This window comes from Branchiostoma belcheri, unplaced genomic scaffold (assembly GCF_001625305.1).
Source record: "Branchiostoma belcheri isolate BF01 breed outbred unplaced genomic scaffold, Haploidv18h27 scaffold25, whole genome shotgun sequence".
Classification (NCBI taxonomy): Eukaryota; Metazoa; Chordata; class Leptocardii; order Amphioxiformes; family Branchiostomatidae; genus Branchiostoma; species Branchiostoma belcheri.
The window spans coordinates 1,322,038-1,344,328 of record NW_017803854.1 but is presented as its reverse complement, the minus strand read 5'-3'; the positions used below and the strand labels follow the sequence as shown (position 1 = coordinate 1,344,328).

General features: G+C 41.2%; 1 protein-coding gene across 1 annotated transcript; it reads right to left on the bottom strand.

The window, feature by feature from the left end:
- Positions 1-929: 929 nt before the first annotated feature.
- Positions 930-18,788, bottom strand: LOC109471373. Its single transcript, XM_019770661.1, has 18 exons — positions 18,645-18,788; positions 16,945-17,118; positions 16,263-16,403; positions 14,989-15,586; positions 14,327-14,498; positions 13,786-13,932; positions 12,963-13,056; positions 12,294-12,407; positions 11,513-11,750; positions 6,733-6,902; positions 6,155-6,295; positions 5,413-5,678; positions 4,352-5,059; positions 3,715-3,861; positions 2,940-3,033; positions 2,322-2,435; positions 1,617-1,753; positions 930-1,135 (listed from the first exon to the last, which is right to left on the bottom strand). The coding sequence occupies exons 2-18, from the start codon at positions 17,099-17,101 to the stop codon at positions 1,034-1,036; spliced, it is 3,540 nt and encodes a 1,179-aa protein (XP_019626220.1). The 5' UTR covers positions 17,102-17,118; positions 18,645-18,788; the 3' UTR covers positions 930-1,033.
- Positions 18,789-22,291: the final 3,503 nt, after the last annotated feature.

The window sequence follows — 22,291 nt, the reverse complement described above, 5'->3', positions numbered from 1 at the left end:
GACTAAGCTTTAACTTCCAATCCCAATACTTTGTTAGTTAGTGTTGGAAGTTAAAGCTTAGTCTTTATTTCATAATGTATGATTTATGGATATGTATTTGTTAACATGGAACAATCATTGTCAAACTGAGAACTGTCTGTTACCATCCCATAGTGTTGGATGCTGTGATGACTGGTTTCCATGGTGACAGAGAATGCTGAGCTCCTATTGGACATATTTTCGACCCTGACAATGAGAGATTGTGTAACACATGTGTACAGGGTAACATGGGATCCATTATCTATTGCCCAATATGGACAGTTTTGCTACTGGATAGTGTGGAAATTAAGACTTGGGCAAAAATTAGTAGCAGCCGCTTGGTTCACATCACAGTACTGCAAACGTCATTTAAAATACAAAATATCATATCATGATAGTATGCCTAAATCATGAACATGAATGTATTGGTACAATAGCTGAATAGATTTACATTCAAGTACATGTATATAACTTGCTGACTTACTTTGTTACTGCATAATGCATAATTCTTATCACAAAGATAAGAAATTGGAAGCACTGCATTTTAGGGGAATGAAATCAGATGAAATCAGCACCATCTTTGATTTGAGATCCCATCAAAAACATGGGTTCTCTGCATAAGATCACACCTATACCCTACTTGGTCTATCTACAAGTAAACATATTCTACATGTACTTGGTCTACAAGTAAACTTTCTATGTGGAAACCTTTGTTAACATTGTGCTTCTGTCATCATTGAAGACAACACGTCTTTGTCACATTGTACTGGTACATTTGTACCATTTAGGCAGTACTAGTGTTCCTCTAGCCAGCCTGACATTCTTTTCCATTATCTCAATTTTGTTTGATATACTAGTACGGTAGTACATGTAACACCATGTCAAACACCAAATCCTAGGAGAAGTGGGGGCAAATTATCTGTTCCCGGTAATGAGAAGTTTGCAGTACAGACCTAGTGACAGTGAAAACCGAGAACGTAAAAGTACAGTGAGAAAATTGTGAATTACAGTATGACTAATCTGCGCTGCAGATTTCCGAGGCGAGTGGGTTTTCCTTCACCATGGGTCCGACCTCAGTCAGCAGGCTCCTCTCACAGGCTCGCCCCACACTGCGCACCTAGGAAGGGTAATACTGCATTAAACATAAGCCTCCCAAAACTTCAACAAAGAACAATCATTGTCTTGTGCCTAATGTTGCCTAGAGTAGAAAGGTAACATTTGCAAATGTTCACCTTGACATGGTCTAGCCTAACAAACCACTGCTCTGTTTATTCTTACTCTAACACGTTCATATACTACTAGTACATGTATATGGTGACCAGCACCTCCAGCTCTTCCCAGCTACATTATGTAACCCAACACCTCATGTACATGTGTCTGCTACAGCACCAGTTACCATGGTGACAGATTTCTGGTCCAGGTCATTGACCTTATGTGTTTGGAGAAAAAGAAGAAACTGAGCAAAAACAATTGTTCACTCACTCACTCACTCACTCACTCACTCACTCCTCACTCACTCACTCACTCACTCACTCACTCACTCACTCACACACTCACTCACTCACTCACTCACACTCACTCACTCATACTTCACTCACCTCGGTCAGCTTGCTGAGGAGGCGGGGGAACATGGCCGGCTGGTCTGCGTACGCCACGCGGCAGTACGCCTGCAGACACCCCACGTACCGCTCCTGAGCCTTCTCCAGCACACCGCGCGACCTGATGTTCGGACGGTCTGTGTGTGGACACAGCGAACGACGTTATTCTTGTGAAAAACAATTGCACACTCTAATCTACGCTTCATATGGTCTTCACAAAGCAATTGCAGACAACGATACCCTAATCTACACTTTACACATGTTCTTCAATAGACTGACTCGGTGAGACTAGCGTCACGTGGCTTCTCTGAAGTGTATTTGACGACATACCTTTGACCCAGTGTTTAACGTCACACTTCAGAGAAGCCACGTGACAAGTCTCACTGGGGTCTCTATTGCAGAAGACTAGACAGTGTGTGACTGGTCAAAAGCTCTAGGTGAGAACAATTCTTTGTGTTGAAACAAAAGTTTTAACTTCAAACATGTAACTACCAACACAGACAACACATGTGGGTAAAAGTCACATATCTTACAACAACAACACTCGGGTCAGAAAGCTAATGAAGACCGAGTGATTCGTAAAAAATTCTTAGTCAAGTCATCTTGAGTTGGAGAACAGTTTAATTTTTGTGATGATCAAATTGTAAAATTCTTTTTACTGTGTATTTATTGACAAGTTAACACAATAGAAGGGTCAGAGCTGACCTGGAGACAGCACCACAGCACACAGCAGCAGGTGTACGGTGATGGAGTCCACATTCAGCCTCCACATCCCCTCATACCACGCCTTCAGCACCGCCATGAACTCCGCCGTGTGAACTGTACAGATGGACATAGGAAAATACAGGTAAGGATGAGGTAAAGGCAGATCCATAGCCTTTTTGAGGCCACAGGGGGTGTGGCCTGGTTAAACCCTGTTTTGTATTAAGCTAACGAAAGGGTATGTCACCTCGTAAAGGGTGGTATAACCCCGACCAATATAGTCGACCGATGATGATGATGATGAGGGGGTGTGGGATGTTGATCCACTGTGTGTTAGGCACAGTATTGGAAGGTGGAGCCCACCCCTATCCTTTCACTTCCTTCTACCTGCCCTATTGAAGTCAGGTACTCATTTTACACCTGGTTGGAGTTTAGAAAGTAGTGTAAAGTGCCTAAATTCCCAAGGATACAAGGTCTTGCCAGGAATGCCTGGAAATTTGGCGGTAATCAAACCCGTAACCTCTCAGAGTGGTACCCACTTGTCTAGCCACTCTACAAGCTAGCCCCCAAAAAATGCTTCTCTCCCATGAGTTAAAGTAAGAAGACAGTTTGAGTACTTGCCTGGTGCTACCAGCCGTTCCAAGACTCCGATGTCCAGTCCACACTCCTTCAGGAAGACCGGAACTCGCATGACGAAGCACTCGAACAGAGAACCCTTCGAACAAAACATTTCATTGTGTTAGTTATTGATGTTGTACACAGCCAGGGCTCAAAATATATACATATATACAGGTTAGTGCAGGTATAATTGGAGCTGTGCAGGCATTTCTGATGTCTACCTGCACCTAACCTGTACTGGTCCATGTACTGGGTATATGCAGGTTAGTGCAGGTAAAATTGGAGCTGTGCAGGTATTTCTGATGTCTACCTGCACCTAACCTGCACTGGTCCATGTACTGGGTATATGCAGGTTAGTGCAGGTAAAATTGGAGCTGTGCAGGTATTTCTGATGTCTACCTGCACCTCACCTGTACTGGTCCATGTACTGGGTTTGCATATGCAAATGTAGGTGTACATATACAAATGTAGGGGGGCATGTAGGTGGATTTTCATAAGCTGTATTGACAGTGTCACAACCTACAAAGTGAAAATAAAATAGCGGCAAAAGTAAATTAAAAAGTAAATTAGTATGTGTAGGTATATTATGTAGAAAACAGTATGTTGAGCACAGTTAATAGAAAGTTTATTGCAAATACATGCCCGGGGGCTAATTGCAAATAAAAACAACATGTATGAAAAATAAGATACAATGATGAGAGTCTACGTGGTGCTACATTCTACAACATACGTAGTACTAATTCCTTTAGTGTTATATAATATAAACCAGGCACCTCACCTTGACAGCAGCCACCTGGTCTTCCAGAGGGAGGTCGGTGAAGCCTTGCAGAGACTTGCTGAAGGCGATGTACTTCTGTACTGTGACGGTGCCGCTCTGCACACACAACATACGCTTCTCATACAGGGTCTTACAGGCCAGGGCCTCCTATATATGGAAAAAAAAAGGAGATTTGCTGAGAATGTTTGTCATTTTCATGGCCAATTTTGGGTGCACAGAAGTGTATATGCACCCAGCAATACAATTTCTGAGCTGTGAACAGGACTCTACTAGCAGAGATTGTGACATCAAGACTTACATGTATTGTATTTCACAATTCAAACTTAAATATCACTTCTCCCTACAACTATTTAGGCCCCAAAACTATATAAGATGAAGACTAACTCACAACAATTTGATCAAATTCTGATTACAAATTACTAAACAATGCTGATTAACACAAAATCATCTTGGCAGAGATGCAACTTAATGTAGGTATCTCACAAAACTGAGGTACACAAGGTTACTCAAGGAGCTGGATAGAACTGTGAGTTTTCAAAACGTTGCTTGAGTAACAACTTTGTGTATATCATTTCCTGGTTGTCTAACCTTCATCCACACTAGTAATAATATACATGTACGCTACATACAAACATACCTTGTACAGCTTCCAGGTATGCCTGCGGCCGACCTCAGTAGCCTCCTTGAGGTAGGCTAGAATGTCAGAAATGATGGCCTGGTGGTCAGGAGAAAGCTGCTCCATCACATGTGGTCTGATGAAGAGTTTGGACATGGTACACCCGGCACTGCTAGTCCCTGGGGCTACTGCAGGTACCTCATCTGTAGGTACATCAGGCTTTGCAGGGACTATGGACACCCCCGAACTGTCATCCACACTCCATCTCATCGGAGGAACCTGGCCATCAGTCATCTCATTGGAGGAAGCTGGCTTCTGGTTGGCCAAAGACCCTGTAGATTTCAGCAACGCTGAGAGATTATTGGTAGGAGGGGGAGCGACAAGGTTCACACCGGTTTGAAGGGAGAGAAGGGTTTGGGCGTGTTCAGTCCTGCTGTCCTCCTGTACGGGGGCGTCCGTAACGTCGACATCGACTGCGCTGGCTGGACTTGGGGGCACGGAAGGAATGGTGTCCAGCGAAATCGGCTCCGTCAGAAGCTCCGAGCCGTTCGCCAGGAGAGCGAAGAAGGAGAGCATGTCCTCGCTGCCCGTGGACTCGGAGCGGGAGTACTGGATGTTGTCCTGCGTGACGTCAATGAACACGGACACGACTTCGTCGAAAAACGTTGAAGAGGAGGAAGAGTCACAGAGGACTGGTGTCGCTCCCTGCTGAAGCGACAGTGTGTCATCCTGTGAATGAATGAATGGTTTATTCAGGTTAAAATCACTCTCAGCCATTTTGCTAAATTGATTTGATTGACTTATTGAAATTGCCACAATACATTACACGTACGCGTGAGGCACAGGCAGCTTTCGCTGTTGTTGTGTCCCACACATAGAACATTACAATCACATAGAAAATTGTGGATTTAATTACAATACTTTCTAAAAGACAATGGTGGCATTTACACTAATACAATGTACTATAAAATAAATCATTTTTATAAACATCTAATAACAATTCCATCACAGCTTAAAGACCTTCACATATAGATGCACATAAAGTATTATTTGCAAATGGTATACAGATCTGTATGACTTACAGGGTCTAACTTCTTCATCACATCCTGGGAAGACCGCGTAACGGTTGTAGGACGGGAAGAGCGTAGCAGGCTCGCTATTTCGGAAGCATCGACCGACGGTCGGTCTAGCTGGCACGGCTGGTCGGGAACTCCGCTCTGATTAGGCGAGGGTACTGGTGCTAGATCCTGATTGGTCGAGGACACTGCAGACTCGGGTTTGGCGGGGTTCGACACCTGCCGCTGCCGCCACAGGGTTTTTGATCTGCGCTGCGCCTGGGTGAGCAGACCTGTAACAAAGAGTTTTACTATGAAAAAACAAACAAACAAACATCCAAAAATACCACCTACATATGAAGGTAAAGTGCAGGTAAATTGGGGGCTGTGCAGGTGTTTGTGATGTCTACCTGCACCTAACCTGCACTGGTCCATGTACCCAGGGAATACGCAGGTTAGTGCAAGTAAAATTGGAGCTGTGTGGGTATTTCTGATGTCTGCCTGCAATGGTCTGTGTACTTCAAGTTTGTATAGGTGTATGTTGATTTTTATTGTGTATTGACTGGTACCACCTACATGTTGAACGAAGTCTAAAATACATATATATCAGTGACAGTGATTTTGAATTCTGAACAGATTTTAGTAATTTACATGTGATCCATACTTCCTAAATTCTGATTAGTGCCAGTAAAACTTGTCTGGTGCAGGTAATTTTCAGTGTTGCCTGCACCAGTGCATGTATGCAAGAAAAAAGTATATCAAGTCTTACAGTCAGGCCTCATCCCGGCGGCCTTACATGACCTGAGTCGACACTCAGGACATCTCCTCCTGGTGTACAGGTCCATACTGCACTGGTTCCCCCATCTACAGGCCTTCACGTGACCTCGCGTCACACTGCGACGGAAAAATCCTGCAGAAGGAAAGGAATCAAAATCAACAGGGGGAATTTTTCAAACAAATTTACATGTATGTACAATTCAATAGGATGAATAACTTGATAGAGTTTTCAAGAAGGAAGTCTGTGTGTGCCCAGTCTATTTTGTAGACTTCTATTTTGTTGCAGTCATTTCCAATGAATGCACTCTTGAAATTTAATATGTTATAACCTTCTAGGGACCCACAAATTCATTACAGTACAACTTGTCATGTAATAGCATCTGAAATGGGGGCCATCTATTGAGTACTGTTCCTGATTTTTCCACGGTAATTATCAGTTTTCACTGTCAGTTATTATCATTTTATTGTTTAACGACTAATACCGCTAACAAATCAATTGTCGACTTCCTGTTTCCTGCACCTGCCACCACACCTGATCCATACTGTATTTACTACATGTATAAGACTCACCCTTGCAGCCCTCACAGCTGTAGACCCCGTAGTGAAAGCCTGAAGCCTTGTCACCACACACCAGACAGTCTCCCGTAGTCAGGTCTTGTTGTGTTGCATCACTCTTCTCATCCTGCCCCGACCCTCCCTCCGCAAAAATGGACGACACTGGCACTGGCTCATTCATGGCACTAAATACATAAATTGTTTTGAATATATATAGGGCATACTATCATGAAAGTTCATCTGTGTTGGTACTTTAGCTAGATGTTTAAAGTTGCTGACATCACACTTCAGACTCAGAGTTACTGTGTGATCATCAAAGTCTCAAGGTAATCTCCAAGCAGATCATACAGTGGCAAGGCAGTATCCTTTGGCCAGAGGAGTGTACATCAAGCTAACAGACACTCCTCTGGCCAATGGATACTGCCTTGCCACCGTATGATCTGCTTGGAGATAATTTACCTCAATGTCGTGTCACCGTAGGATCTGCTTGGAGATAAACCGCCATGCTACTCTCAAAGCAGAGGTTGGTGGGGAAGATTGTTACCTTTTAAATACCTTTATTGTACATTTAAAATGTGCCACTTTTTTCTGTCGTGGGGGTAGCGGCATATTAGAATCTTACCCACCAACCTCTACTTGAAGAGCAAATTACTATACACAGCTGTGTTGTGGCTTACGTGGACATGTGCACGTTTAACGTTAACGTTACAAATTATATAAAATTTTCACTGCACGTTCAACATGATCTGGCGTTGCTTGCGCCCCAAAATGTACGGTAAATCCACACACACTTTCTAAAATCTGTGTATGGTTCCTTCTAACCAACTAAAACCTCCTTGGTCATAGGCAGTAGACCAAAAGAGGGCTAAACTTTCTTGGGTTTGTGTGACCATCATTTTACGTTGAGTAACGTTAACTACCTTAACAGAGTCTTTAAAGCTTCAGAGTCGGAAATATAAGATTTCCAAAGGACAGAAGTTACACAAGTCAGTTACCTGAAGACTGAGGTAGGTGGAAGCCCTCCCAGAAGCTTTAGAACTTCTTAAAATGCGTAACATCAGGAGTAAAATTGCCCAGATGAGCGCAAACTAAACGTCTTTTTTAGACTGGAAGGTATTGGGGCGATTCCATTACGATAGCGATAGGGGACCTGGACATATTTGGCTCTATTAAGACGAAAAAATAATAATGATATCATTTATTGCTATTAGACAGAATGATATTACAAAATTACATAAAAAGTAAGTGTTATTTTAGGAATATGTAGGCATTATGATAAAGTTTAAGTCTGTCCCTCCCCGCAATTTCATATGGACTAGTCGATTGACCTGTGGTACGTTGACACAAATACTGTACAGTATGCACCAGGGTATACACAATGGGGTTATATATTACATGTAGCTTGGTTACCAGACAATGCGAATATGCTCTATTCCAATCATATCGTGGCCAATGAAGGGAATTTGTGAATTTCATTCAACATAAATTATGCAAATCTGACAGGGCTCAGGTGCTTAATAGATAAGAAAATGCTACAGCAGTCTTGGCCAACTTGTGATATTTGGGTATCATCAACTTATGAAATGTATATATTAATACAAACCTTTATGATATGATATGTCATCCTTAAATGTTAAGTCAACATCATTTAGCAAAGCTATAAGGTCGTGGAACTTTTTAATTTGTGTCTCGCTTTGAATATGAAAGTTTTTCATCTAACCAAAATACATGTAACGTTAATGAGCATATGTTAAATGTTTAATAGTCTAACAGAAAAAAAAAACAGACACAGAGTCAACTTTCCAGAAAAGGTAATTATTTTTTGCCAAAATGGTGTATTATACATGTACTTTAATATAATACTTCGGCAAACCATAACACTGGCAAGGATATGCTTCATATGTTAACATCACAAAATAGTGAGTGCAAGGAGCCCCATTACAAAACGGATGGCAGCCAGACTAATCTTTTATCCATGAAAGCAATATTAATTCTGTTTGACAAGAAGGGTAATTATAATCAACAGGAATAATTTGTATGACAGGTGATTGTACAAATGTATGACTGCACCATATGCATGTACTGGCAACGTTACCACTTCAGATCAGAATTAGCGTCACAATTAATTACAACAACAAAATGTCATACATTTCGTGTTTTATACTTCGAAGTGCAAAGCTGTTTGAAAAGGGCAACTTGTACAAAGGTGAATATATATTTAACTAGTTGAATGTAGAGCCATAGACATAGTGTTATAGTACAAATCACCAGCTATAGCCACCTCACAAAACACTAGTACTGTAAATGTATTTTCCTTTGTAGTGGTTTTATTTTGGTAGGGAAAATTTTGTAGCACGTACAGTCAGTAGAATCACAAAACACCTTTTGCACAATGTAATCAGATTTTGCGACAAAAATTGCAAAAACAAAACCACTGCAAAGTTTTGCATTTGCAGTATTGTTCATTGAAGATAGCTCTCGATAGAGCCTTTGACAGAAAAATATTACAGTACCAATATACATAGGTCGCTATCATATTACAGTGAGTCACAAGACTATGGAATAGTCTAGCAGCAGCCATATTGTCAGGTTAACCTTCTCCCTGCTGAATTAAGCTGTGTGTCAAGAAATATGTTTTGTTAACAGAGTTTAAGGTAGCAGGTTAAGGTTAGGATATCACAAAATTTCTTCGAAGTCATCAATTACTAGTATAAGAAATTTTCCAAAGCCTATGATCAAGGTCAGGTATCACAAAATTTCTTTGAAGTCATCAATTGTAGGAAATTTTCTGAATCATATGATCGTTTCCCTTGAATTTGCCAGCTCGTTGCCCCTTGCAAATTAAGGGGGTACTTGAAAATGGCCGCTGTTTCCTTGATTGTCTGTGCAATTTCATACATATGTATATATCTTCACATGTCTGGCAGCCAACTTGGATCCATATCCCACATGTACGTACCAACATGGTACAGAGCTATATAAAGGCTGCGGTGACATTCAATACGAGTGTTCCAGACCGGTCTGTGCTTTACAGTACTTCACAGGTTTCTACTTTTATCATACATACTTTCATACAGTAATCCTTTGCCAAATCGTTATACATATCACAACTGAAGCCTCTAACAGGCTTCAGAGGCGGCTGGCAAGAATAAAAATTGACCAAACAGGCAGATAACATGCCAGGGGAGTTAGTCCACTAAAGGAGTACAGCAATGGCTTCTCTGTACTCCTTTAGTGGACTAACATTAACTCCCCTGGTATGTTATCTGTGTATTTGGTCAATTTCTACTCTTTCCAGCCGCTTCGACAACTGTACGGGTAGTTACACAATTCAATGTCTATGCACAATTTGCCAAAAAATGTCCCTTCTCATATATTCATATAGTCTTCTTTAGTCAACAGCCCCATATTTACCGAGAAAATATTTACAACTTTGAAGTGCTTCATTTCTTAAAGCTCAGTGCACCTCTATTTATTTTCACACAATTTGTCATTTTTAAACTGACCCATGTTGGTCACCTGGCAAAACTTTTGGATTATGATGGCTCTCTTGCCCAAAATGAAACATTTGCTTATATTCTGTCTCTCTCTCTCTCTCTCTGTACATGTATACCAAAACCCTTGGTTCTAGAGCTGTACAGTCACATATGATATATGATACAGTTAACAACAAACAAAAGACCCACCACCATATTCCCCCTCTCACAACTCCCTTGTACCTTTAGGCTGGTTACTAAACCTATTTTACCTGCTGACTTGGATTCTCTTTTGTCCATTGCACAAGAGCCTCAGCACTATAATAGGTTTAGTAACCAGGCTGTCACATAAAACTTTTTCCATTGTTTACTAGTATGTAACATTCTATCCAATCCCAACAATATTACAGAGCAAAAGCACAAAAAGAAGAAGTTTTAAAAACTTCATAATTGACAAATATAGATACATTGTATATGGATACATCTATGTGTATATGTGACAGTTATGTAACAATACTTTATGATATGTTTGACTAGATACAGGAAGGCTTTGAAAAAAATAGCTTCCAAAATACAAACACGATATTCAGATAGAGGAAACACTGCACCTTAGTGTCCCATGTCTTAAGTATGGACAGTTTTATATGGAAATCTTCTTGAAGACTGGCCACAGAGATTCAATTTAGTAATACATGATTGCATACTGTACATTTCTTCCACACAATTTCAACCAAAGCTGCAAAGACCATGTCCTTGAAGGACCTTATCAAATGTGGTCTAAGGGTCTGTTTGTATTTATCATTATTATTATGTTTATAATTTGTCTTTTGCTCTGTTTCTTCTTCAGTTCCAAACATATGAGGTCAATGACCTGGAACAGGCGACCTGTCACCACTCACCATGGTAACCGACTGGCAACATTATGTTGCAAGTTGTAGGACAGAGTTGACTTGTGTCACCATACATCAAGAGTGTTTTTCAGTAAGAATAAATGAAGCAGAGGTTTGTCAGGCTAGACCATGTGTAGGTAAACATTATGCATCTGCTTTGGAAATGCTCCCTTTCTAGTTTCCCTTTTCTTTTCTTTGTTATGTCTACCAAAGGAAAACATATTGTTTTTGCTCTGTTTCCTCTTTTTCTTCTTCTTCTCCACACAAATACGGTCAATAACCTGAACCAGATGTCTATCACCATGGTAACTAGTGTTGGGTTACATCATGTTGTAATTTTATAGCAGGAGGGATTTAGACTCCTGTCTGAAAATATATATGAATGTATTTGTGTGAGAATTAACAGAGCCTTTCTATAACTAGTTTTTCTAGTCTTTCTGCCAGATTTCGGAGACCAGTGGCTGTGCCTGGATCATGCTTGCACACTCCGGCCGCAGGTGTTTCTCACAGGACCCTCCGATTTCCCGTACTTCCGTCAGCTTGCCCATGAGCCGAGGGAACATGAGCGGCTCGTCGGGGTAAGCCACCTTACAGTAGGCCTGCAGACACTCGATGTACTTCTCTTGCGCCTTCTCAAGGATTTCTCCTCCTCTCACATTAGCACGGTCTGAAAGAGTGGGAGATTTACAATTGCTTTTAGATTGTCAAAATGATTCATTATCAAAAAGGTTTAGATGAATAAAAAGCATTCTTGGTTATTTTAGGTGACAAAATATGACAAAGTATGACAATGATGTATCTTGATACTGGTATATCTATGGATGATCAGTAATATTATGCCCACACAAGACAGCTTTCAATAGATGACACAGTGAAATGAGAAGTGGATAGTTTATTCTAATAGACACTTAATCAGACAATTCCTAGTGGAAAAATGCAATGCAATGAATAAAACAAGACATTCGCTAAACAATTCATCATTGATTTCTTGTTATAGCAGAACAGACCCTGAATGAAACATACATGTACATGTATTCATATAGATTTGTTAGGACTTTAAATGATGTAACTTATCTTTTCCATCTATTTTGTCTGACTGTTAATTACCTCTTTCCTCCTAAATGAAAAGCAACCTGCAAGCTGATTCGAGCTTCTCATGAATAAAGAATGGTTCAAACAAACAAACAAACAAACAGACCCCTGTACAGACCTGGAGAGAGGATGACACAGCAGCACAGCAGGTGCACAGTGATGGGGTCTACGTTTAACTTCCACATCCCCTCACACCACTTCATCACTCGGTCTGTGAACTCCTGCGTGTACACTGCAACGGGACAGGAATGGTAAGGGAAAGGTTAAGTCTCATATAGCCTGATTAAATCACAGGGAAGGGCCACTAAAGCCACGGACGGCAGAGTTTGCATTACACAGACTAAGTCTTGTAGTCCTTTTTGAGGCTGTAGGGGCAATGGGTTGTTGATCAACTGTGTTTTTATCCCTCAAAATCTTTCTGTCTCTATGCTGAAAGGCCTTAAAGAGCATGGTATATGCGATAGCACTTGAGACAGTGTAACACTGTCAATGATCTTCAGCTGAAGTTGTGGCTTGCCAGAATGTCACTGCACTTCCACTAGAGTCAAGCATATTTTTCACCTTTAAATACCCTTCACATCAACATCCTTATCTCTAAAAATCGTGCTGTAAACAAGAGAACGCTGGCTGCCAGGATGCTCAAAATGTCCTTTAGACTAAATTTAAGAGCTCTCAGACATGTCTGGTGAGCTCTTTTCCTACTGTGTGGAGCCAGCTGGAATGTCAAACTTAATTCAAGTACATTGTGTACATGTAATTACATGTTCTGAGTATTATTCCAACTTACTCATCGTTGTGAGGTGCTGTGCAATGTTGACGTCCAAACCCGTTTCTTTACAGAAGACCGGTCCACGCATGATGAAATTCTCAAAGATGGAACCCTGAAAATTTCACATTTCCATTAAGTACTAGTATGTGGCTCATCTACAAACAGCAGTAAGATATGAAACAAAAAAACTATTGCAAAATTTTAATAGAAATGTTCTTTATTCACAACGACTTGTTTAACAAGACTGGGTGTTTCGTTGAATGTCATCTTCATTAGGGTACATGTAATTATGATATGATATTGTGCACTGAAGCTTGGCTGGCGGCTCTTCAGTACACATGGAACCAGTCATAATTGCCTTAATGAAGAGGATAGACTGTCATCGAAATGTAAGCTCTTGTTAAACAAGAGGTTGTGAACATAGGTGAATAGTTTCATCAAGCAACTGGTAAGTCACTGAATAAAGAGACTCTTTTTACACAACCCAGAGGTTTATTCAGCTGATATTTTGGTGACCGTCTGTCACCTTCCTCAGTGCAAATCTGACTGATTCACAGATGTTTCTGCTATTGATGCAAGGTCTGATCTAGATACTGTTCCCTGTAACCTTTAATACAATCCGTACCCCTGGAGGAAAGCTGGATGAAGGCTAGGGCAACCCAGCCATGTTGTGATGAAATAAACAAACATTGGATACACTGTACAGTGTTTTTTTTACACTGAAACATAAGCAAGGTAAGAGACAATATTGGTTGTGTAAAAGAAACCTCCTATATCCTATACTATATATACCAACCTGATGAAACTATTTTCAGAAATAAACAAACGCTGCGTGACTTGCCTTGACCACGTTGATCTGGTCCTCGACGTGTAGATTGTTGAATCCGTGCAGTGTGCGGCAGAAGGAGATGTACCGCTCCACAAACTTGTTCCCGTGTTCCACGTACCGAAGCTGCTTCTCCTGCAGGGTCTCACAGGCTTCTGTGTCCTGAAGTTATTAAAAATACCAGAAGAGAACTTTGGTCAGACCAATTGTTAACATGGCAAAAAACAGTTACTCAAACAACTGGATAATTTTTGGACATGGCCAGACGTTTCAGGTAGCATCCACTATCTTTCGTCATCAGTGACACTGGAGAGTTGTCAGAAATGGCAGGTTTATAAACTGCATGAACTATTGGTTGATATGTGTGGCATCTCCAAAGTGTGACGTTAACATTGGGTCAATGATATCTGGTATACCCCTGTGTTTTAAATATGTAACTACCAACACAGACGAACTTTCAGGACAATCATCTAAGCTTTCTTGAGTTATCACATTTACATTGCACACTACAGACACACACAGAGACCGGTGAAGCATTACATGTACAAGTACCCACCTCCCACATTGCTATGGCGTGTTTGCGTTCCGGCTCGATGTTCTGCTTCCAGTACCCCAGGATGGCCTGGATCAGGACCTGGTGCCCCTTCTCCAACTCCTGTATGATACCAGGCCGCACAAACAGGTGCTCCATCCGCGCAACCTGCGACAGGTCCTCTGGGAAACAAGTGCTGTGGATAGGGGTGAGTACCGGTTCAAGTCAGGGCTTGGAATTCAATTTTCTGTATCTGTATCTGTATAGCCGGTATAACCGCCTTTCGGCGTAACACACCAGCTCCGCAGGCACGCGGCGCGGCGGCAGCTGGCTATATTACACTGATCGACTTGTTACACCGAACCCTTGAACTTCTAGCTCTAGACATTGTTTAAAGCTATCTATTGACAATGCCCCTACTGTACTTGGTGACAGTGAGTTTTGGGAATACCAGTAGGTGCATTGGTGCAAACTTGTTTTTGGATGCACCATATAAAGTAGAATAGATAAAAGTAGAATTATATCAGTAAACACTACATGTAATATGTTGCATTTCTAAAGAAAAATACTACAACTATCACAAAGATTTTCTTACTTTTATGACACTTAAATGTCAAGAGTATGCTGTGTAGAAGTACACGTTTTATCTTCTTTACATACTTAAGTCTCAGAAAATATTTGTATACCTGGGGATGGAACCCGCCTGCTTCCCCTTGGAGGAGCCGACACCGGAGTGGAGAGACAGCAAGGTCTGGGCAAACTCGTGCTCGAACTCGGCTTTTTTACACTCTCCAGGAGGCACCGCAGTCTCGTTCTCCGTCTTCGGTACGATGATTGGTTTAACGTCTGTGATGGTGTCGAGTGACGTGGCGCTACTCGACCCCACTTCTACTTCAGCGTCCAGTACAGCCACGAAGGGTAATACGTCAACGCTACCGGGAGACCCCGATTTAATCACCGCTGAATCCACTGAGGAGGTCGTAGCCTCCCCAACGATTGTAGACTGCGTGCTCTCGGGCGAGGACACCTGTCTGAGAGCATCGTCTGACGAAGACATGGAGCTGCTCCTTGTGCGGACCTCTGTTTCCATGGCAGCAGCCAGTGGCAAGAGATTGTCTTTGTAAGGAACTTCAGGCACGCCGCTCTGGTCGGGGCTGGGCATGGTTGGTGATTCCTGGCTACACGTGGTGCTCGACGGGGCCGCAGGTTTGGACTTTGCAGGTTTTGGCGCTATGTGTTTTCTCCACAGCAACTTTGACCGACACTGAGCCTGGGTCAGCAGACCTGGAACACAGTCAGACCTTTTATTAATAAAAGCTGTGTATTTTGTTGTGTCCATTGGTAGGAGGAAAAGAGCAACTAACCTGTATGTCCCAAATATGAGCGATCGTCATAATGTCAAGGCCAGCAAGTGGTAGGCAGAAACCAGAAGACAGTTGGCTGATTTGCCTACCAATAATTTGTCTTCAAGTTCACAAAAACAGCGATTGCTTGAATAGAACATGTACTACTGGAAGTACCGGTAGAGGTACCATTACTGGATCATGTAACAGCTTTTTAAGAATAGATACCGGTAATACAACTTAATGCCATTATTTGCAAAAACATGTCACAGCTGACAAGTATTAAGCAAACAACACTGGGTTATACATGGGGGCAACAGTACAGAAAGTTTCATATGGTTATGGGAAACATAGTATGTATAACAATGATATCGAAAGATACAAAACTCTGCTGCATGTGACGAGCCACTAGCTATAGGGAGCCCAATATCTAATAGTTTTGAGGTCCTATCAAGCCCTACCTGCATACCAAATATCAAGACAATCCACCCAGGCATTCTTAAGTTATTGTGCTCACAATCACAGATGGACAGGAGGGTACACACACACACACACACACTACCCAAAATATAACCTCCTGATGGAGGTAATGCAAACAAATGAAAGAAAATTCTTACAATCAGGCCTCATCCCGGCGGCCTTACATGACCTGAGTCGACACTCAGGACATCTCCTCCTGGTGTACAGGTCCATACTGCACTGGTTCCCCCATCTACAGGCCTTCACGTGACCTCGCGTCACACTGCGACGGAAAAAACCTGCAAACGTGCAAGGATAATGTCGTTAGCATCATCACAACTCATTGACAAGTCCTGAAATATTCAAGTGAAGTCTTGCTTCCTTGTTTCATCATCTATCTGATATAGAAATAAAATTTAGCTATGATTTTATTTCATTTTAACATTTGAAGGTTATGTTTCTGGTGTGTCTGTTTGTGTGTTTGCTTCTGTCGTGTTTCTGTCGTGGTTATTTTCACAAGCTTAGGCAAGTCTGGGATACTGACAGGAAGTTACATGTAGACTAACCTGATGAAACTATTCACAACCTTTTACATACTTCTGAGAGTTACAGGTAATCTCAAATCAGATCATACGGTGGCAAGGCAGTATGCATTGGCCATGGGAGTATCCAACGCATTAGCCAAATTGAATGTATACATGTCTGGCTAATCTGACTAATAGATACTGCCTGGCTAATTTGGCCTGGCCTGTCTTTTGCAGCCACCAAAACATCTGCTTGGAGATTAAGTTACAAGATCGCTTGTTGATCTATCGATTTCTTGTTTTTTCGAGTACTCACCCTTGCAGCCCTCACAGCTGTAGACTCCATAGTGAAAGCCCGAGGCCTTGTCACCACACACCAGGCAGTCTCCTGCGGCTAGCTCAGGAGGCACAGGGATGTCATCCTGAGACAACTCCTCGTCAAAGATCTGCGCTAACGTTATCTGGTTAGCCATGGTTGTATCGTCTACACCTGGACAGAGACAAATTCAGGTACTTAGCATGAAAGTTCATCTGTGTTGGTACAACTTTATGAAATAAAGACTAAACTTGAAAAGCCAACACCACAATAAAAATTTGGGTCCCAATCCATACTTCTAGTATTGGCAGTTAAAGTTTAGTCTTTACTGTTACATGTATTTCAGAATTCGGGTACTGTGTAACCCTTGGATGATGGGGAACATCAGATAAACTGGATAGTGAGTGGGTGTACCTTAGTTGTACAGATTGAGAGGTTTGATTTTTTTAAAGCATCTGTTTGTATGTTTGCTTGCTTGCAAGGCTTGAAATACTTTTTCCAGGCTGCATACCTGTTGGAAATTACCTACACCAGACAAATTTTACCTGTATGATTCACTCAGACTTAGGGATAGTATGGATCGTAGAATATTAAAAGTTAAAACAGTTCAGAAACCATTGCAATTAGTAGTAGTTCTTTTATACTTCATAAGGTGGTGACAGTCAAAGCAGCAAATAAAATTTTAAAAGCCACATGCACCTACTAGTAACTGTTAACGTTACATGTAACGTTATATCATATATATACCCTGAGTACATGGACCAGTGCAGGTTAGGTGCAGGTAGACATCAGAAACACCTGCACAGCTCCAACCTGTCCTGAATATGCAGACCTGTGGGATTTCTGGCCTGTCGTCTTTCATTGAATTAAATATGTATCCGTAGTTGGTGAGGGTAGGGACAGGATATAGAGTTGGTGGTAGAACTAGTAGATTGACATTCTGCTGACAATATTACCATGTAATAGCTACAGAGGTAAAGAAACAAACATAACGTACAGAACTCCCTCCTTCATATACAAATGTAATTATCGAGGTTAGTATTACTGTGACTATCTATGCTTCTGTTGTCTATGCATAAGTCCTACGTCGTTTGTTCCTCTACAAATGTAGTTCTCCATTTAACGTTACCGTACTAGTACCTAAACCTTGCGGCCAAAGACGTGGCAGTTTTAAAATACTGAGCACTCAATCAGTGTTGTTGACATGCCATAATGTCCTGTGTGCATTCTGGAAGGTGCGTCGTATAATGGCAACGTTACAGACAACTGCCGACATGTCTGTGTGTCCACATGAAGCTTTTTGTGAAGCTAGGACAGTAGAAGGGAGGTCGCAATTGTCCTGAACGCACGGAAGCGTTTAGGACCTGTAAAGTGGCTTCAGCTAGCTGCCATTTATAATTTTCACATGGCCACGTATAACACGTACAACAACATTGCATACAACCACATGGAATACAGATCAGGTACAAATAAATCTAGAGATTTGTGATTAAGGACAAATATTAGCTTTAGTACATTAGTTGTAAACGCGACACGAAGCCAGCAGCCACCACAAAAACAAAAGCCCCCTCCCCTTTTTTATTTACCAAAACAACAGGCGCCCTACAGGTCGGTTTTTGGTGTCCTCTGTATCCAAAAAATCGACCTACCACGTCAAAGCAAGGATTAGACACGTTTCCTCTGTCAGAATGACTACTTACAAAGCTTCTGCTGATTTGTGGAAGTCTGTTGGTCATGAAAACGCCCAGAAATCGTCAGAAAAGCGTCAAATACGCACGACGTCCATGCCTGTTCTGTAGTGTCAAGTCACTGAGTGTAGTCTGAATATTAATAAGGGGCTCTCTGATTGGGTACTTCGGGTCACGTGACTGGAACCTGTCACTATCTGCAAATAGTTCAATAACATGCCGAGTTGGAAATTGTTAGCCAGACTGAACTAAGGAGGCTTGTATTTAATCTTCTTGGCTGTACCTAGCTTTTCGCTAGCTTCCTAATTTAGGGATGGCAGCTCTTTGAGAGCGCCGAACAAAGATCTTGTGTTTACAGGCTAAAATGGTCGGGACCAGGGCGTTTGAATTGCTATTAAAATAGCGCGAATTTCTTTGGTACTGCAGCGAAACTTTTGGTTAACTTAAAGGAAAGCACCAAATTTATTTCCATACGTTCAGAACATGCCATGGTAACGATTTTTTGTGTGTGCGGTTGGCAGCTTCTAGCTGGCTCAGAAGTAATTTTGGGAACCCTGACACTTTCTTCAGAGCAGCTGCGCTTTTACTCGTGAAGACTTTGCGGGGTTCGAAAAAATAAAGAAAGAAAAAGAAAGGAAAGAAAACTGCAAATTAGGGATATCATAGCTCCGCCAACAATTTTAGTTTTTCTTTATTAATTATGCATCTTCTAATTAATATTATTTTTACAAAATACTCACTCGCTTTAATCGCTCAGTTACATTCACTATTGCAAACTGCCAGGAAAATGTACTACTAGTATTGATAAAATCCCCTGGCATGTTATCCTGTCTAATTGGCCAATTTATACTCTTTCTAGTCGATTAGAGACCATTCCAGGCACGACTCAGGCAAAAACCCACTGAAGCAGCGTGTAAAAAACAATTACTTGTTGCTCCATCATAACTTAGAAAATTGTTTTTTATTAGATTAATGATGCTGCTGATTAAATCATGTTTAGCATAAGGTATATCTAAAAATATTCGTCTCCACCGGAGAAACCTGCATCACAAATATGACCATGTACCATTGAGCTGTTGTACCATTGTTACCATTGATCTGTTGTACCATTGTTACCATTGAGCTGTTGTACCATTGTTACCATTGATCTGTTGTACCATTGTTACCATTGATCTGTTGTACCATTGTTACCATTGATCTGTTGTACCATTGTTACCATTGAGCTGTTGTACCATTGTTACCATTGAGGTGTTGTACCATTGTTATCATTGAGCTGTTGTACCATTGTTACCATTGAGCTGTTGTATCGTAGCCCGGTTACCAAACCTATTATGACTCCCGAGTCCTACATCCTCTCCACCAATAGAGAGATGTAGGACTCGGAAACCAGGCCAGTTGTATGGACGTACCTCTCATTCATTCACCTGCTATAAGGGCGCCACTTAGCGGAATACATCACAACTGCAACTAAGGTGCCAAGTTCATGACGTCGATGCTGGTTGGTGGAATGAAATAAGTTGACCAATCAGTGCAGATAATATTTGCGAAATTCTAATCTCCGCAAATACGACACTATTAAAGTTGCCGTCTACCGTACAGTTTTTGGTTCTGTAAAACTGTACAAGTAAATGCTAGCAAATTTCACTAACAGAAATGGCAAGTTGTACGTTCGAATTCAGTACTGGGTAAGACTTTACGTCAGTCTTGTACATGCCCGGTTACTAACGGACAATGGACAATTCATTCAACTCAGACAGAAATGGCATTTAATTTCTACACCATTGTTCAGTGTTGGGTGGCTCTTTGCGTCAGCAAAGGTACTATAGTTATCTTGTACTTGCCCGGTTACTCTAGGGCAAAGGCACATACATCATTAATTAACATACACGCTTAATTAAACTCAGACAGAAATAGAACTTTCCACACCACTGATTTTTCAGTGTTGTGACCTGTACTTGCCCGGTTACTCTGGGACAATAGCCGGAACATAAATATCATCATTGAAATCTATACTTGTCTAAGTCGTCATCATGATTACACAGTTGATTAAACCCACGAACTCGGGTGGCCCATGAACGGTGGTGGTATTCCCGGCAACTACGTAATACTTTCATGACTGAGCGGGTCAGTAGGTTTGTACTTGCCAGGTCATTAGCTGTCATCAAGTAGTTCAAAAGTAAGTTTCTACGAGAAGGCCTGACAATGAACTATACATACAGCTAAGGCATTATTCCTGTAGCTTACGCAAATCTATAGCTACATGGGAATAACATACATGTATATGGAACAAAAGAAGCCTTAGCCCGATATTAAAGCCAGCAATACATGTAGAATGTAGAATACATGTAGAATGTAGACTTGGGTTCTGTAAAACTGTACATAAACTTCCAGCAAGTTTCTCACGTAAACCTGGCGAGCAATTGTTCAGTATTGGGTGGCTCTGTACGTCAGCAAAGTTAATCTTGTACTTGCCCGGTTACTCCAGGGCAAAGGCACATACTTCATTAATTCATATACACGCTTAATTAAACTCAGACAGAAATAGAACTTTCCACACCACTGATTTTTCAGTGTTGTGACCTGTACTTGCCCGGTTACTCTGGGACAATAGCCGGAACATAAATATCATCATTGTAATCTATACTTGTCTGAATCGTCATCATCATTACACGGTTGATTAAACCCGTGAACTCGGGTGGTCCCCAGAATGGTAATGGTATATTCCCGGCAGCTACGTTCATAACTTGGTGGGTCTGCAGGTTGTCCGGTCATCAGCGGTCATCAAGTAGTTCAAATGTATTAAAGTTAAGTTTAAGTTTCTATGAGAACTTGATGATATCATAGAACTTCTTACATTGAAGGCACAGTTATTCCTGTTATTTTACGCACAGCCCATGTGAATAATATACGGAATATTATGAACACAGAAGTAGAACTTGACAATTCCGTTTCTCAACTTTCATTTTGCGTTCATTGACTTTATGAAGCTTGTATCTTACTGAAGTGTGTGCCAATCAACTATAGTAACCGGGCAAGTACAGGATCAGATTTTCATTTTGTTGACGTACAATGTGCAGAGCCATCGATTCTTGAGTCATCGTGCCATTTCCATTCAAACATACATGTATCCAAACAAACAAACAAACAAACAAACAAATAAACGCTACCAAAAACATAACTTTTAAAGGCGAAGGTACGTAATAACTGAATGTGTGAAGTTGCATGAATTGAAATTGCGTAATATTATGCAACTACATGTACAGCAAGGTTCGTTGACCGGGTGTGGCAAGAAGGGTAGGACGCCTCGGGGCATATGTAGATCATATCTACCATGATCTCATTATTTAGATAAAAATATGTGTGGTTCGTGATTTACAAACGTGTGTACTACATGTACATATTTAATCTCAAGTGCTCCATTGATAGAAATGCCGTCACAACTTTTTGATTCTATATAGAATTGTTTTTATTCGGCCATAGTAACATATGAAAACGTACAAATCACAGTCGTGAATTCAGCTTTGTCCATTGCGTTGTGATACATTCGCAATATTGTGTGTGTGTGTGTGTGTGGGGGGGGGTGATAACAAGGGTAACGTTATATGTCTACTATCACAGTCATGATGCACTTCAAAGAGTGATATTATTGTATACATGTA